Raw genomic sequence first — 16,744 nt, forward strand, 5'->3', positions numbered from 1 at the left:
GCCTTTAGCTAAAATGTTAGAACAAGACAAAACTAGAAGTTTTACGGACTGAAAGCTGTTGAAACTTACCTGTCTTGTCCTGAATGTTTGGATCTGTATTTGGGCCTGTAAAGAATGCCCAGAGCTCACTGCATTCAGAATGTTTGGAGGGGAATGATGTTAAAGAATGTGATTCAAAGCATAAGTCTTTGCAAAGACTGGCTCTGCAGAAACAAGTTAGTAAGTTTCTTTTCTTTGGTTTGATTTATGCCACAGTAATTAAATGATCCTATCTACTCAGCAGCTCTTTGCAGTATAGTTGTTCTCTGGAAAATGCAGGGACCTTTGTAATGTGCATTTACTGTCTAGGCTGTTAGCCTAAGAACACATACCTGCTGACTCTGGTGGAAAATCTTTTAAGCTGCTACAGCTTGGCGTGTGAGTTACTGTTCCTGTCCTGCCTTTAGTCCTGAGAATTTGTCTTTTAACGTAGGTTCCCCTTTGAGGCATTGGTTGTGATCTCTGACTTCCAGTTTGCTGTGTTCATGGTCACAGTTGTGGAATTAGCATTCCCTCTTGCAAGTGGCAAGGCTTTAAACCTCTTTTCTGTTGTTTACACCTTCTTGTGAGGATTTTTTTTCCCTTTAGTATTAGTTCTCTTTTACTTTTTCTCACAACAGATCTGTCAAGCTGTGATCTGTCTTTCGGCATTATTCATGTTTAGGTTTTACTTTTTCCAACCTGTAATCCACTTATTTCCATTCAAAGAAATGAGCATAGTTTGCAAGCCCTATGAGACCATCCTTTATTTTCTGTGTATACTCATCTTTCCAGTGTACCTACATAATGGTATGCTAATGCACTTCTGAAAAGTTGGTACTTTGTTTTGACCATGCCTTAAGCATGTAAGTGAATATACTTAGTTTGTAAGGTAATGTTCTTTTTACAATGCTGCTTTCTTCTGGAAACTGTTGCCTGCCGAAGGGTTCAATCTGGGAATTGGAGAGGTCCATCCTTTAGGAAACAAAGCTGGAACACCCTGTTCAGTAACTGAAACGTTTCCCACTCACGAGTCCCATGTGACTACCACCAAAATCTAAAGAATCCTCCGTAACAAGCTGCTCTGCAGCAGTTCCAAGGGAAGAAGAAAGCACAAGCAATATCCAGTGTTACACGTGCAGTATGATGAAAAGGCTTGCCCAGCACTGCCATTTTTTTCTACAAAAAAGTTTTTGTTTTAAACATGCAGAAGCCTATGCCTCTAGGCTCTGGAAAATTGTGGAGCCTTTAAAAAGTCATTCTTCTGTGTTTTCCCACAGGTCCACATCCACTCCCTTTTGGGTTCATATTAATCAGCAGCAGTGAAGTGTGTCGCACAGTTTAGAAGCTGCTGTATTTAGAAGAGAAACCAGCGTAGAATGCCACATGAAATCTATTTTAGAATATTGAACCTGCAAACATATGTGTTTTGTAAAATAATTAGGAAAAAGTAGTACAAAACTACGTTATAATTTATCCTAACCGAGACCAATGTGTAGTCTAAAAGCTGTTTATTTTAGAAATAGTTTGGTGGTTCCATTAGAGATGAGAGTATAGCTTTGTCATCACTTTTTCCAAGTGTGTGCAACAGGCAGTGTTGCTACTATGAAAAAACAGGTTGCATTTTTGATTCCTGAAAAGCAAGGAACAGAAATCCTCCATTTTAAATAAAAGGCATAATATGCCTTTTGGCTTCCAGCAAAATGATGTTAAAAGTATGGTCAGCTGCTTGGCATTGGAAATAAGATTTTCTGAACATCTACTTTTTCTTTTTCAAACCACAGCTCAGTGATGACTGTAAAGATTAGGATATGGGGCTACCCCTCCCCATTTTTTGCCTTTGGTTATTTTGTCCTGGCTTATGGAAAGAAGTGTGGACAGAAACTAGTTGCTCCTGTGGCAAGGAGTCTTGCCCATGGGCACAGATTTAAAGGCGAAGATGGAACTCCTCAGTAGAGTGCTTCTTGCTTAATTGGTATGCATGTGGTGCAGAAACCAGAAAATGTTACTTTTTTTTTTTTCCTTCTGGGGCTGGCAAATGTCTCTTCTCTGACAGTTTAGGGTTTCACTGCCCCCTTCTACTCTTCAGAAGGTAATTCTTATTTTTAATTCCAGGAAAGTTCGAGTTATGTTGCAGGTTCCAAGTTCAACTGTGGTTTTAAATAGTACTGACAATTGGAAAAGTTTCCTTAATTGTAGAGATCTGAGTAGCTTCTACTTTCTATTTGCAGAAGCAGCATATTGGCACAGATTTCCCCATCTCTCAAAGCTCAGGTTCGCATGTTTGTTTTGTCACCTCTTTCTTCTTATGTATTTTATGGAGACAAAGGAGTAGAAAGTAATTTTTTGCTTGGTAGCACTTCAGGAAAAAAAAATTGATTCCAAGTTTGCCCCAGAAGTGAAAATAAATCTCCTTTCAGTGTCTTTCAGATGTAGCTATCAAACTGAACAGGAGTGTATTCTAAATCTAAGAAATATTATAGGTAGTTTGAAGTTGGTCTTATAGGCCCGAGAGTTGACTTAGTGGACCATATCATGGCCTGTGCAAGGAGGATTCATTCATTATAAGTAATAGCTTTTGAAGATGGAAGGATATTCACTGTTGTGTTTTATTCTGTTCAGGAGAAGAGCATTGTTGTTATACTTGGGATTGAGCCTTAAATATAGAAATGTTTTTCCTTACTGTCCTTTTGAGCCAGAAGTGCTTTAATGCTGTTGTTTGAGTAGAGTGATTTGCATGCATTTCAATTCTCATTAGTTTGTTTATTTTTTGTCGTCTCTTAGTGAGAAGTTTGCTGATCAAACAGAGAATTCTCATGTGTTTTTCCTCCTTCTGCTAACATGTTTTTATTTTTTCCCCTCATCTTCTGAGACAAAGGATGCTATTCTCTAGAGTTCGTAATGTAATCAAATCAACTTAATATGGAGCATGAAATTTTATGATCAAGTTGATTGCTTACACCCAGCTTTGATTAGAGAAGGTTTAGCTATCATTTGGGATATAATGAGTGCAAATGTAGCTTATACTATTTTGTCTTGTCTGATGCTCAAGTTCCATTTGGAACAGTGAAACTCTGCTATTTTTAAATCTTTGAGCATCTCCTCCTGTAGTTATCTACTATAAGTGCCTGGTTTTGTTTGTTTGTTTGTTTGTTTTAAGATTTTAGCCAAACAATTTTTAAAATTCAAGAACATTAGCATATTTAACACTGTTCATTTGTTACTTTGTTATGCTTGCATAACAACTTTAATTTTCACCAATTCCTTCACTATATTACAGTGGTCCTGAGTTTATCCCACTGGTTCTCGTGTTGGTCTCCAAAGAGATTTAAATCTAATATCAAAGCCTTTTTTGGGCATCTGAAATGCCGTGTTAAGTCAATAACCCAAAACCAAATGTCTTTCTTATTTCAAGGTTCTGGATTGTCTTACTTTTGTTGCTCTTCTCCCTTACCTAAATGAGAAACAGGAGAGCTGAAGACTGAAAATGGCAACTTGAATTTTTTGCACCCTTGTTCAACTACCACTAGAATTTCTGAACATGGCATTTAGAAAGGAGTGCTTTATTCCACTACTGATTTTTTGTTGACATCTCTTGGTAATGCTCTTGTAAAATGTGTTAGCGGTGTATTCTTTCATGTAGTAATGTAGGAAGTGGATAGGGTAAAAGAGAAAATCAAATATGGAAGGAATTTCTGAGGCTTTACATATTGTATTGAATTTAAAAGATGAATAAGCACATATAGAAGTATATGCATCTTTATAAGCAAAAACTTTCTTCTAAAACACTGCAGACTTGTCTGGCTGTGGAATTCTAGTCCAGCTCTAATTCTAGTGAGAGATGCATGTGAATAACTACAAGAGTGTAGACCAAATAATGACTGAAATACGGATCTTCCATTTAGCAGTAGTAATCACCGAATTGCAATTATTAGCATTATATATTTTTTTCTGATAATTATTGAGTTGTTTTTAACTTCAAGACAAGTACCCAATAAGATTTCCCTGAAGTAATATTGATTGTGAAAATTAAAATATAAATTTATAGTTCCAGTTGGGAAATTGAAAAATCAAGCTTCATATTGTTCTTTAAATTCAGTTGACAATGAAGCATGTTAATATTGCAATTTTTACATTAAGAAGCTACAAAGTACTGTGTTTTTCACAGCTGTAGTTATTGCTTTGGGGTTTGTATGTTTGCTTGTCCCTTTTATGACTGCAGATGGAAACCTTTGCTTATACTCATTCTTAAGAAATGCAGTCATTATCATCCTGAAGGTTTAACTGTGGATAGCTCTTATGCCATGAATTGTTGGTTGAAGAACTGTGGAAGTATTCTCCTCGGCTGCTGTGTCAATGGTTTGATGTAATAATGGTGTTACATCTGAGTCTGTGCTGCTTCGTGTTGAAATATACAAGGGCTGCACCAGAAGTAATGCTACCTGTTTTATTTTGTTGGCCAATGATATCAGAGTCAGGTGTTGGTACGATAGCAGTAGAGTTGAACCTTCCCACCAACACTTCATTAAATTTTGTTGCCATGTGACAAACGACAGCAGAGGGGCAGTCTGACAAAATAACGTCTAAAATGGAAGTGCATATGGAGCAAAGGTGTGTCAGTGAATTCATTCATGTGGAAAAAAATTGCATCCAGTGACATTCATCAGTGCTTGCTGAAAGTTTAGGGTGACATAATTGTGTATGTTAGCACAGTGACATGGTGGGTTGTGCGTTCCAGCACTGTTGACAGTGATAGTGGGTATCCTCTCCCAGCAGGCAGTCTCTTGTTCATTGCTGGCAAAAACTGCAGGTGGAGACAAAACTGCAGATGTTGAAAAATCGTGTTTTATAGCTAAGGATTTGCCTTATCAAGTAATATTATTGTGCTCTTCGTATCTGTTGTAGCTTCCATGGGAATAAATAGAAGGCATTACTTTTGGAACAATGTACGTATTTGTGCTGGTAATTGTGGGGACATCTATACATTCAAATTGATGTTGAGAAACTCTTAGATCGATGTTACACTGCTCGAAGTGCCAGTTTTCAGTTGATGCTTCCCTATGTCTATATATGTGTATATACAAATACATATATACATTCATCCTTCTAAAATTTCCATATTAAAATAACTCAACCAGGTGCTGACTGAGTCTACATCTAGCATTGGAAACAATAATAGCTATTAAACTTCCGGACTTCTTATTCTCTTATTCCCCAAGTTGTTATTGAGTGTCCTAAAAATAGTTTGTTACATCAGTAGGCTTTCTGTGTAATCTTTCTGTTGTCTATGTAATGAATTATTGATAAGCAAAAGGCTATTTGGCGAGTGGAACGTTGACAGGAGGTGTATGGAATATTCAAAATGCTTGGTTTTCATCATACTATACCTATTCTTCACAGTAGCTTCATGAGCGGAGGATGTTCTGTGATTTGTTCAGTGACTAATTTATATTTTATAGAGATAAACACAGATTGAAAAATTCATAGTTTAGTATTTGTATACCTATGCATAACACTGTCACTACATCTAGGGTCATAATTTGAGGATTTTTTTAAGTTATTTTTTTAAATGATGCTGAAAGTTCATGACTAGGTTGACATTACAGGGCTAGGGTCTAATGTTGTGAGTGATACTTCGGAAGGTGATCAGTGTAAATGCTGGCACAATGATAGACCGTATTTCATCCCCTTAAGGATGAAGGAGTTGAATTTGGATATTGGCTTCAGTTTGTGTTGAAGAAGGGAAGTGTTTTTTTAGCAAGTTAAGAAAAGTATTTTGCTGCTGTGCATCTGACAACGCAGTTTCTGTTTACTTGGATGTTTTGTTAGATTTTATTATTTTATTGAGAATTTATTTGGACGCTTTTCATGACTGATGGGCTTAAAATCAGTGTTGTGATGAATACCATAATAGCGTTCAAGCCTAAACTTTGGCTTTTTGCTGAGGTACCTAAAAATTGGATTAGTCTTTTATTATTGGAATTGTGGCATTCCTTTTCTGTAACTGGCAAAAAATTTTAACTAGCTTTCTTCCAAGCTTTTTTGGAAATGGGAAAATGTAGGAAGAACAATAGACAATTAGAGAAATAGTATTAGAAGAATGTCACGTGGTTCTTTACAAGTAAAATTAAGTAGCACCATTTGGAATAATGTAGAAGCTGTTTTGAACCAGTAATAAATATTTTTCTTTTTTTTTTTTTTTTAGGTTCTTAATTGTTACAGACTATTTGCTGCAATGTCCAGAGTTGGTAAAAGCCCTCTATGCCAAACTGAGCAATCAAGAAAGGTAACCCCAAAACCAATGTGGCTTTTAGTATTTAGCATTCCATATAGAGTATCCTGTTCACATGATTGAAAAACTGTGTGGTTTCGTAGTTGGCACAAAATCTCTAAATACATGTTTCTATGTCAGTAATGGTTTTAAATTGGTTGGTTAACATTACAGTTTAGCCACAACTGGCAGTGATTTATGTAGGGTTGCAGAATCCAGGTTGGCGCCATTACTTGGTAAAGAAATACTTCAGGAAACAAAACAAAACAAAAAAAAAAACACAAGACTTCATGCCTGTGCCTTGATTTCATAAGAGCACCACACCCTGCAGCATTTTACAGCTATATGTCAGATGTCTTCATCTGTTCATGCACCCATTGTAATCATAAGAAATGAAAAGGAAGACTTTACTGAACTTGGAAGTATACCTAATACTGGTTAGTGGAACATAAAAAAAACAAAAGTAGATGTGCCAATGCTTGTGATTACTTAATCTTTTTAGTATTTTCAGTACTGAAAATAGTAATATTATTAAAATATTCTCACATTTTGTGATCCTATGTTTCTGTATTCAAAATAGCTACTTTCTTCCCCTTTTGCCTAGGGAGCTTGCAGGGAAAAGACAACGCATTTAAAAAAATCCCTGTGACTTATGTTTTTTTTTCTGTAATTTTGGTCTGAGTAAAGCTGAAGTATTATTACAAATGATCTCACAGACAGACGATAGAGGAACAAAAGAAATATAAGTTGGGGTAAATAGCACTGATATACAGGTGAGAGATGGGAGTAATGAGGAATATACTGTTTTTCTCCTTTCTTCAAGTTAACCAACTGGAAACAAAAAATGAAGTGTATTTACTGTGCCTACTGGTAGAGGTTCGTTAACCAAGTAGTTGGTGGGAGAGGCTGTTTTAAATAAATGAGCTCAATTTAATACTTTTGCAGGGTGTTTTGAGTAGTATTTTGTTTGTTTTTGTAATCCTCCTGAAGACAGCCAAGACTGGGTTACGTTGTTGATTTGCTTTTACATCAGCAAGTCTAATCATAGAATCATATCACGGAATTATAGAACGGCCTGGATTGAAAAGGACCGTGAAGATCATCTAGTTTCAACCCCCCTGCTATGTGCTGGACTGCCAACCATTAGACCAGGCTGCCCAGAGCCACATCCAGCCTGGCCTTGAATGCCTCCAGGGATGGGGCATCCACAACCTCCTTGGGCAACCTGTTTCAGTGCGTCACCACCCTCTGAGTGGAAAAACTTCCTCCTGATGTTTAACCTAAACCTCCCGTCTCAGCTTAAAACCATTCCCCATTATCCTATCATTATCCACCCCTGTAAACAGCTGTTCCCCCTCCTGCTTATACCTTCCCTTCAAGTACTGGAAGGCTGCAATGAGGTTTCCCTGGAGCCTTCTCTTCTCCAAGATAAACAAGCCTAGTTCCCTCAACCTTTCCTCAGAGTAGAGGTGCTCCAGCCCTCTCATCATCTTAGTGGCCCTCCTCTGGACCTGCTCCAAGAGTTCCACATTGTTCTTGTGCTGGGGCCCCAGGCCTGGATGCAGTACTCCAGATGGGACCTCACAAGAGCCAAGTAGAGGTGGACAAATCAACTCCCTCTCCCTGCTGGTCACACCTCTTTTAATGCAGCTCAGAACACATTTGGCCTTCCAGGCTGCAAGTGCACACTGCTGGCTCATGTCCAGCTTCTTATCCACCAGGACCCCCAAGATCTTCTCTACACGGCTGCATTCAAGGGGTTCTTTGCCCAGTCTGTATAAACACCTGGGATTGCCCCGTCCCACGTGCAACACTTTGCACTTGGCTTTGTTGAACCTTGTTAGGTTTTCATAGGCCTTCTTCTCCAGCCTGTCCAGGTCCCTCTGGATGGCTTCCCTTCCCTCCAATGTACCGACTACACCACTCAGCTTGGTGTCGTCTGCAGACTTTCTGAGGGTGCACTCAATGCCATAGTCAGTTTGTAGAGAGGTCTCTCCTGAGTTCATTTCATGCACTTTACAGACGATGATCAGCTACACTGATAGGTAGTACGTTTGTGTCGATTTATGGATTTTCACTGAATTTGTTATCAGTTCCAAGAGTGCTACAAATCATATAAACTTTATTATGTTTTTCAAAAAGAAAATCATAGTTCAGTTGTGAATTTGATGCCACTTGATTTACTGTCAAACGCATGGAAATACATCTTGTAGAAATAGTCCTTTCATATCTCAGTTAAAAAAAAACTGCAGTAGCATCTTTCTATGCAACATTCTAGTGTATTTAAAAATGCATTCTTTTGAGATATATGAGAAGACAAATCCAGTTCAGATAAACACATTTTGACTGTCATTCACTAGGGGAAAAAAAGTGATGGTATAAACCAAAGCATAGGGAATTCATTGTTTCGAAACGAGACAAGGAGCCTCCACCGCAAGAGTGCCACATTGGTGTCCAATAAGGCTGACTGAGCCAAATAAACGGAGAAAGGACAGATGCGGTATTGAGGTGTCTGGAGAAGGCAGCTTGAGCTCATGAATAAATGGTACCTCTCAGTTAGAGTTTTCCATCATGCACATTAAATACGCTTACTTTAAATATATTTACCAAAAAGAATTAACTATTTTGAGAAAGTCTGCGAGTACATACGTTAGTAGCGACTCTTAAAGTTGGCAGTTGCCTTAGATAACCAAGTATATACAGTTGTATAACCACAATATTTGCACTATTTGCAGTATTTGCACTATTCAAAGCATTTCCTGGAATTGAAATCTAGTATATTTGTGATATTGTGGCTATGGTGAGTGCCATAAGTAGCTGCTCTTGTTGTAGAAGTGGTTCTGGAATCTGAATTTCCCATTAAAAGACAAATTCCTGACTCTGAACAATTTTCTTTTTCATTTCCAAAGAAATTTAAGCAGTCTGATGTTGTGTGCCTGAGTTTGCAAATGGCATGGAATAAGTACTGTGAAAACATGATCAGCTCTTTTAATGATACTCTTGCTCTGAAAAGTATACGATGATGTGACAGTGCCTTCTATTTCTTTGCAAGTGATTACTGCAAAAACATATGGCTGTGGTATTGAGCCAAAAGATTGTACAGATACTTGAATTCTTTGCCAGGTTTGAGATTTCCCTGCACATGTGTGCAAGTATTTGGCAGATATATTTAGAAAAAGTTTACTCAAGTTAGGCATGAGCATGGACAATTTAAGTTAATGCTTTGAAAATCTTAATTACATTGCAAAACTTTAAAATGCATACATCTATTGTCATTTTTAAGAAGTTGTCATGTTTAAGAAGGTTTCTTGCATTAATCAACAGCAACAAAACTGCAAAATAAATGTTTAAGATTTTTTAGGACTCTGAATTATTAGCAGATTTTGTTTGGATTAGTGTTCTCAGAGGATGATGTATCCATTGAACAAATTAACATCAATGAAATTAGCACGCAAATAATGTAACTGGCACCTCTTCTTGCTACAGGACTGCTGATGACCATCTTGTGGCAGGCTTTCATTTGTGGTAATGTTTACGGATTTACAGACAAAAAATTACTGAAGTTAATTGTGGGATTATAGTCTGTCCTGAATTAACTGGTTTACACTCAGTTACAATTACATAAGGTGCTTACAAGTATTTTTTCAGATCAGAAGAATTTCAGATTAAAAAAAAAACATCTTCATCAATGACCCAGACAGTGGCATCGTGTGCACCCTCAGAAAGTCTGCAGACGACACCAAGCTGAGTGGTGCAGTCGATACATTGGAGGGAAGGGAAGCCATCCAGAGGGACCTGGACAGGCTGGAGAAGTGGGCCCATGAATACCTAATAATGTTCAACAAGGCCAAGTGCAAGGTGTTGCACGTGGGATGGGGCAATCGCAGGTGTTTGTACAGACTTGGAGGAGGACTTGGGGGTCCTGGTGGATAAGAAGCTGGACTTGAGCCAGCAGTGTGCGCTTGCAGGCCAGAAGGCCAAATATGTTCTGGGCTGCATCAAAAGAGGAGTGGCCAGTAGGGAGAGGTGGGTGATTGTCCCCCTCTACTTGGCTCTTGTGAGGTCCCATCTGGAGTACTGCATCCAGGCCTGGGGCCCCAGCACAAGAAAGACATGGAACTCTTGGAGCAGTCCAGAGGAGGGCCACTAAGATGATGAGAGGGCTAGTGCACCTCTCCTATGAAGAAAGGTTGAGGGAACTAGGCTTGTTTGTCTTGGAGAAGAGAAGGCTCCAGGGAAACCTCATTGCAGCCTTCCAGTACTTGAAGGGAGCATATAAACAGGAGGGGGAATGGCTATTTACAAGGGTGGATAGTGATAGGACAAGGGGGAATGGTTTTAAACTAAGACAGGGGAGGTTTAGGTTAGATATTAGGAGGAAGTTTTTCCACTCAGAGGGTGTTGATGCACTGGAATAGGTTGCCCAAGGAGGTTGTGGATGCCCCATCCCTGGAGGCATTCAAGGCCAGGCTGGATGTGGCTCTGGGCAGCCTGGTCTAATGGTTGGTGATCCAGCACATAGCAGGGGGGTTGAAACTAGATGATCTTCATGTTCCTTTTCAACTCAGGCCATTCTGTGAATTGAGGTATTTTGAGTAAGGGATTAATTTGTCTTACAGAGTCGTCGTTGTTAGTGGAGTACTTCAGGGCAGAGATATCCCACAGTCATAGAAAGAATGTTCTGATTGGCATTTTAGAAGGTATAAATGATTCACATTTGCTGTAAAAACTGTTGAATGTTAATAAAATTAATAAAATTTTATATTACTGTTTTTAGTTGAACTTAGCAGAACATCACTGTACTTTGTAATAATGGTTTTCCAGGTATAAATTGTACATTAAGGTTGTAATTTATTTGCAGATTCTGAGATACAATAGCATGTTTATTGGTGATTGCAAATATATGATAGTAATTGTTCTGTGTTCTTGCTAATTTGATTAGATTTAGTAGGAAATTAATTAAATTTGGTTATGGGGGAAAAAAACAGGAGATTGACAAGGGTTTTCTTAAGTGGTGCCAAAAAAAAAACAACATAGCGCTTACTGGCATGATCATTTCCAAATGTAAGAGACACAATAAATTTGTATTCAGATATTGAATGTTATGAAAATTCACAGTGAGACATGCTAAAACTGGTACTAGCATTTGTCATGTTTTGTAGCACTTTGATGTAAATTGTTTGCATTTAGCTATCATCTGAATGGCTTAACAACTGTGAGATCACATAAAAGAAATGAGCAAATTGTATTATTTGGGAAGAATAACTTGGAAAAATTCTAGGGAATCTTAGAAGAAAACTTGAAAGAAACAATAGAAGAAAGGAATGTGAGGGAACTTGCATCAGGAAAAAAAGTGTTCTCAGGAAACTTTCGGCTGAATGCCAGACTTGCTTGAAATTCTGAGGTGAGGTGGTCATGTCCTGAATGACTGCCTGGAAGACAACTCAATTATAACAGCCTTGACATATAAATATCTGAAGTGAACAGAAAAACTTCATATACTCTCTGCATGTAATTTCTTTTAAATATCACTGCTGTTTCTCTCCAGAAGGATAATGGCTGCCTCACAGGGTACCTGATTATATTCCAAGAGGAAGAGTAGTGCTGAATATTTTCTTAGTGGTAGTAATTTTGTATTGCCGATACAGTTCGTGCAAATATAGGGTGACCCTCTAACTTCTTTACATAAGAATTGTTTATCTGTTTTAAACATGGTTATTTGGTTTATTGGTGCAACAGTAGCTGACTGTTATCGTGTTATATAGGGGGTAGTATTTTATTGGAATAATTCCTGTAATGAATCCTGTGTGGAGCCTTTTTTCATAGCTCAACATACACTTGAAATGCTCTAAACCTTGTAGAAACAGATGAGTAAAATCTAGCCGTGTCTTGGAGATGAGCGATATGTCAATGTAGTTAACCTGGTGTTAGTCTAGATTGCCAAATCTGAAAGCCTAAGGTTGATGGTAGTTTGTAGATGAGAAAGGTTGTTACCCAGTTTTAACCTGTAGAACAAACATAATGACTGTTCTGTGTTGTTGTTCAATCACGTTTGTAAGTGAAGCCTCTGAGAGAGTTGACCAGTGTTTTATGAACTTCTTACTTAAGTCCACTGTTTCGCAAATGTGTTGAGTACATTTCTGTGCTACCATATTGAAAAAGCATTTTGTGGTCATTCAGATAATTGTTTGATGCAGCTATATTAATGACATTTAGGGTTAAGTTTAGTAAGAACTAAGTAACTGTTACTTGATTAATAGGGGTGAGGTTAATAAAGCAGTGACCATGCTATTTCCACAGAAGAAAACATTTTTCTTCTTCTTCTGACAATTCTCTTGGTGAATTAAAAAAAAGAAGAAGAAGAAGAAGAAAGAAAGAAAAGAAAAAGCATCTGAATTGCTCTACATATGTAAATGTTAGCTTTTCTATTTGAATTGCAAATATCCTCGTAAAATAGCCTACTGTTGATTTTGTTCAATAAATAGACCTCTTTCAGATTGAGAGAATACAGTTAACTCCACTAGCCCATGCTCTCTCTTCAGTGCTGGAGTTCTACAGCAAAGCTGTGGTAGAGCCTCTGCCATGTTAAAGTTCTCTTTCCTCAGAGTATGTTTGCCATGATAGTGTAAAGGGACATCAGAAATAAAGCAATATTAGAATTGTTAAATTAAATGACCTGAGTACGTTTTGTAGAGCAGCTATGTTATGTATCCACTTTAATACGCTGAATTACTCCCACTGGATATATGAATAATTACCTTGGATTTACAGTAATCCATCTAGTGACAGTTACAAAGGAGCCCAGTGCACATGCAAGGTCTGTTCCAAAAGTAATGCTTTCCATTTTATTATTTTGGTGTACGATGTCAGAGGTGAATATTGGTGGTATGGCAGTAGAGATTGAATTATGGTGTTACATCTGAGTCTGTGCTGCTTCGTGTTGAAATATACAAGGGCTGCACCAGAAGTAATGCTTCCTATTTTATTATGTTGGCCAATGATATCAGAGTCAGTGTTGGTACAATAGCAGTAAAGTTGAACCTTCCCACCAACACTTCATTAAATTTTGTTGCCATGGGACAAATGAAAGCAGAGGGGCAGTCTGACAAAATGCCTTCTGAAATGGAAGTGCATATGAAGCAAAGGTGTGTCAGTGAATTCATTCATGTGGAAAAAAAAATTGCATCCAGTGACATTCATCAACACTTGCTGAAATTTTAGGGAGGCCTAATTGTGGATGTTAGCACAGTGACATGGTAGGTGTACTGTTCCAGCAATGATGACAGCATGTGAAGTACAAGCCATGCACGTGGCCGTGCACAACTGTCGCGCCACAAAATGCAGAGCATCTCCATCAGTTGATCACAGGGAACTGTGTATGAAGTTGAATATTGGCTTCAGTACATTGGAGACAGTGATGGCAAAGTTGGAATATTCCAAAGTTTGTGCAAGGTGGGTCCCACAAATGCTGGGACAGAAAGAACACTGTCTGCAAGTTTTCCAGGACCTATTGAGACAATATGAGGCTTAAGGTGACAATATCTTGTATTGCAGCCTCACTGGTGATGAGAATGGTGTCACCACTACAGGCTGGAGTCCAAATGACAGTCTGTGGAGTGGTGACATGAGAATTCCCCTGAGAAGAATAAGTTCAAAGTGTAGACCTCAGTGCATAAAGTGATTTTTTTTGGGGATGGGAAAGGAGTGATCCTTCTTAATCTACTAGAATCTAGACAAACAATCGGCCATTATTGCTGACTGTGCTGAAGGCTTGAACTTCCCGAGTCAGACCAGAGAAGTAGAAAGTCTTTCTTTTGCAATATGATAACACCAGGCTTGATACCATTTTGAAGGCCTTGGAGCATGTTGCCAATCTTGCCTGGACTCTTCTTTCATACTTGCTGTACAGTCTGGATTTGGCACCTGCTGATTTCCATCTATTCAGGCTAATGAAAAATGGAATGGGCTGCATGGACAACATTTTCCTAACAACAGTGCCATCACAGCAGCTGTGAAGCAGTAGATGACCTCTGCTGGTGCAGATTTTTTTTAGAAGTGCAGCATGCAGACTTCTTATTCATGGCTGGTGAAAATGCATAGTTAATGACAGTGACTATGTTGAAAACAAGTGTTTTGTAGCTGAAAATTAGCTCTAACAAATAGCGTTGTTCTCTTTATGTCAGTTGTAGTTTCCATGGAAATAAATAGAAGATACTACTTTTTTTGTTTGCTGGAGTTCTTTGTTTTTTAAAAATCCACTGTTAGTAGCATGCTCATTGCTTATATCATGTTAAAGTCTTTACTTATTTGACTGATAGTTCTATAATGCTTAGTGAATATAATTAACAAGGTGTCTTCTGATTCTAGGGTTACTTTTTTAGAGCTGATAATGGCAAAAGTGAGTGAGAAGAACTCAGTTACCAGTGAAGAAATGAATGTGTTCATGAGACATGCTGATTTCCTTGCAGGCTGTTTCCAAGAGAAATGTGAAGCTGTGCTCAAGCTAACTTCTGCAGCAGATGCAGAAGATGAGGTATGGCTAATTAAAACAAACATGTTGCAGTGTTAGAATGTGAAATGGTGAATTACTATTTGACTTCATTCCCAAGCTTCCTTTGTATGAGGAAAGCAGTAATAGGGTTCAGAGTAAGGGCAGTCTTTGTTTTTGTACAATAATTGATGGCCATTTCAATTAATATTTAATATGTCAGTAAGCTCCCCAGCACTAATTTTTTTGGAAATGCATTTGGCTGCTTGTTGGGTAGATGTTCCCTGACTGTTCAGGACCCGGAACATAAGTTCTCTTCATGGAATGCACATGTGATCAGCTCTATGCAAGGTTGCTGTCTGAAATGTTTCATGACCCACCATGAAAGGGAGGGCTTTAATTCTGACTCTTCCCTTTTTCTATGTGATCTGGGGCTCTTTGGTGGACCTTCATGATTCTCACAAGGTGTCACTTCTGGGGTTAGCTTGAGTCCTCAGTTTGAAGTTGCAGAGCTTACTGGATTCTTAGTGGCAAATAGCTCCTGTCTCCTGAGCCCTCAGACACTTGCCTCAACTCCAGTTGAGTTGGAAGAAATTTATTATTGCTTCAGACTTAATGAAGTGTTTCTGTTGAGGATGGCCACAACAAATTCCCTTTGCAAGCTAAACAGGAAAGATTTTATGGGTCACAAGTGGCTTGTGGGTTGCACTTTGGGAGCCTCAGATACAGAGCTGAGTTCTGGATTGTCTTATTTTATTTCCTTCTTATGGGGTATCCAAGACTTGCTGGCAACTTGCCACACTGTATCGTACACTAAGGAGGTTTAGACTATCTAGGGGTAGAGGTCTTTTCAAATTATTTGGCGTCCAGTTTTTCCTTTTACTTTCAACAAGCTTCTCAAAGACCTAACCATGTGTTTGGGAGCGCAGAACAGTTAACACCATATTTTGCAGTGAGCTTTTTTGTGTTGTGCTACAGGTGATTGGATTTTAAGCAGGTAATTACAGTAATGTTGGTCTCAATTCTTGATGTCTTTATGGAGTTTTTCATTTTTCAGCTCAACTGAAGAGGAGTTGTTCTTTTAAGACAACGAGACAGAATACTCAAAGCCTAAGAAATATACCTTAGTCAAATACTGATTAATTATACTTAGTTTCAGAAGTGTAATTAACAGATTTTCTTAATAATTAAAAGCTATATTTAAAAAGAAGTCAAAACTAGCTTCTGTCTTGACAGAGGACCACTGTAGTAATTTGTGTGTACTTGAAAGTATTTTATGGTTAAGCAAAATTAAGCTGTAATTGTTTTATTTTGTAGCAATATGACTGAACAGCTGTCATAATTGTAATATAAGTGGAAAGTAGTGATTTTTATATGCTTTTACACAATGTGTTGCACTTCCTTACTTACTATCTTTTTCTAGTTTAAATTTTACTAGTATTTTACATGTATGTTGAGAAGTGCTATGAAAATACAACTAAAATCACCTTAGAAGGAGGTGATAGCTGGGTGCGTAAGAGAACAAAAAAACAGTGAAATCCTTTCCTTGTTTTCAAAGGAGAGGTTTTCACTTCTTGTGCTTCCCCTGAAACACTACTGACTGCACAGTCTGAGTTGCATTTCCAAACTTAACTGACTACTTCTGGAAAAGGTATCAGCTTGACAGTAAGGAAATACGCTGAGACAGTTCCATCTTTTTTTATTCTTCATTTTTTTCTTTTTAACCCTGTATGGTTCCTTTCTAAGTAATCGGTGGTTTCAGTTCTTGGGAAAAAAACATTTGTTTGCACCTAGCAGAAGGAGGCCTCTGTCCAGCTTGAATCTTTTGGGGTAGCAGTATTGAGAATAGTAATATTCTCAATATATAATTGTCCAGTTGACACTGACTTTTTATCCTTTTCACACATATTTTACGTTTTGCCTAAGAATTGTACTTAACTGGAGGAAAAAAAAAAAAGAGCAATTGT

At 38.0% G+C, this 16,744-nt stretch overlaps 1 protein-coding gene across 3 annotated transcripts in view; it reads left to right on the plus strand.

Moving 5' to 3' along the window:
- The window catches only part of ATXN10 (ataxin 10), a 95,929-nt gene that overhangs the window by 36,873 nt on the left and 42,312 nt on the right, over positions 1–16,744 (plus strand). For 2 of the 3 annotated variants that reach the window (XM_416469.8, XM_015291006.4), the window contains exons 6-7: positions 6,224–6,304; positions 14,657–14,822. In XM_416469.8, coding sequence (XP_416469.2) covers positions 6,224–6,304; positions 14,657–14,822 — 247 coding nt within the window. The remainder of the gene's footprint in view (positions 1–6,223; positions 6,305–14,656; positions 14,823–16,744) is intronic. The other variant, XM_004938043.5, reaches the window with a different exon arrangement.

Source organism: Gallus gallus, chromosome 1 (assembly GCF_016699485.2).
Source record: "Gallus gallus isolate bGalGal1 chromosome 1, bGalGal1.mat.broiler.GRCg7b, whole genome shotgun sequence".
In the NCBI taxonomy this organism is placed as follows: domain Eukaryota; kingdom Metazoa; phylum Chordata; class Aves; order Galliformes; family Phasianidae; genus Gallus; species Gallus gallus.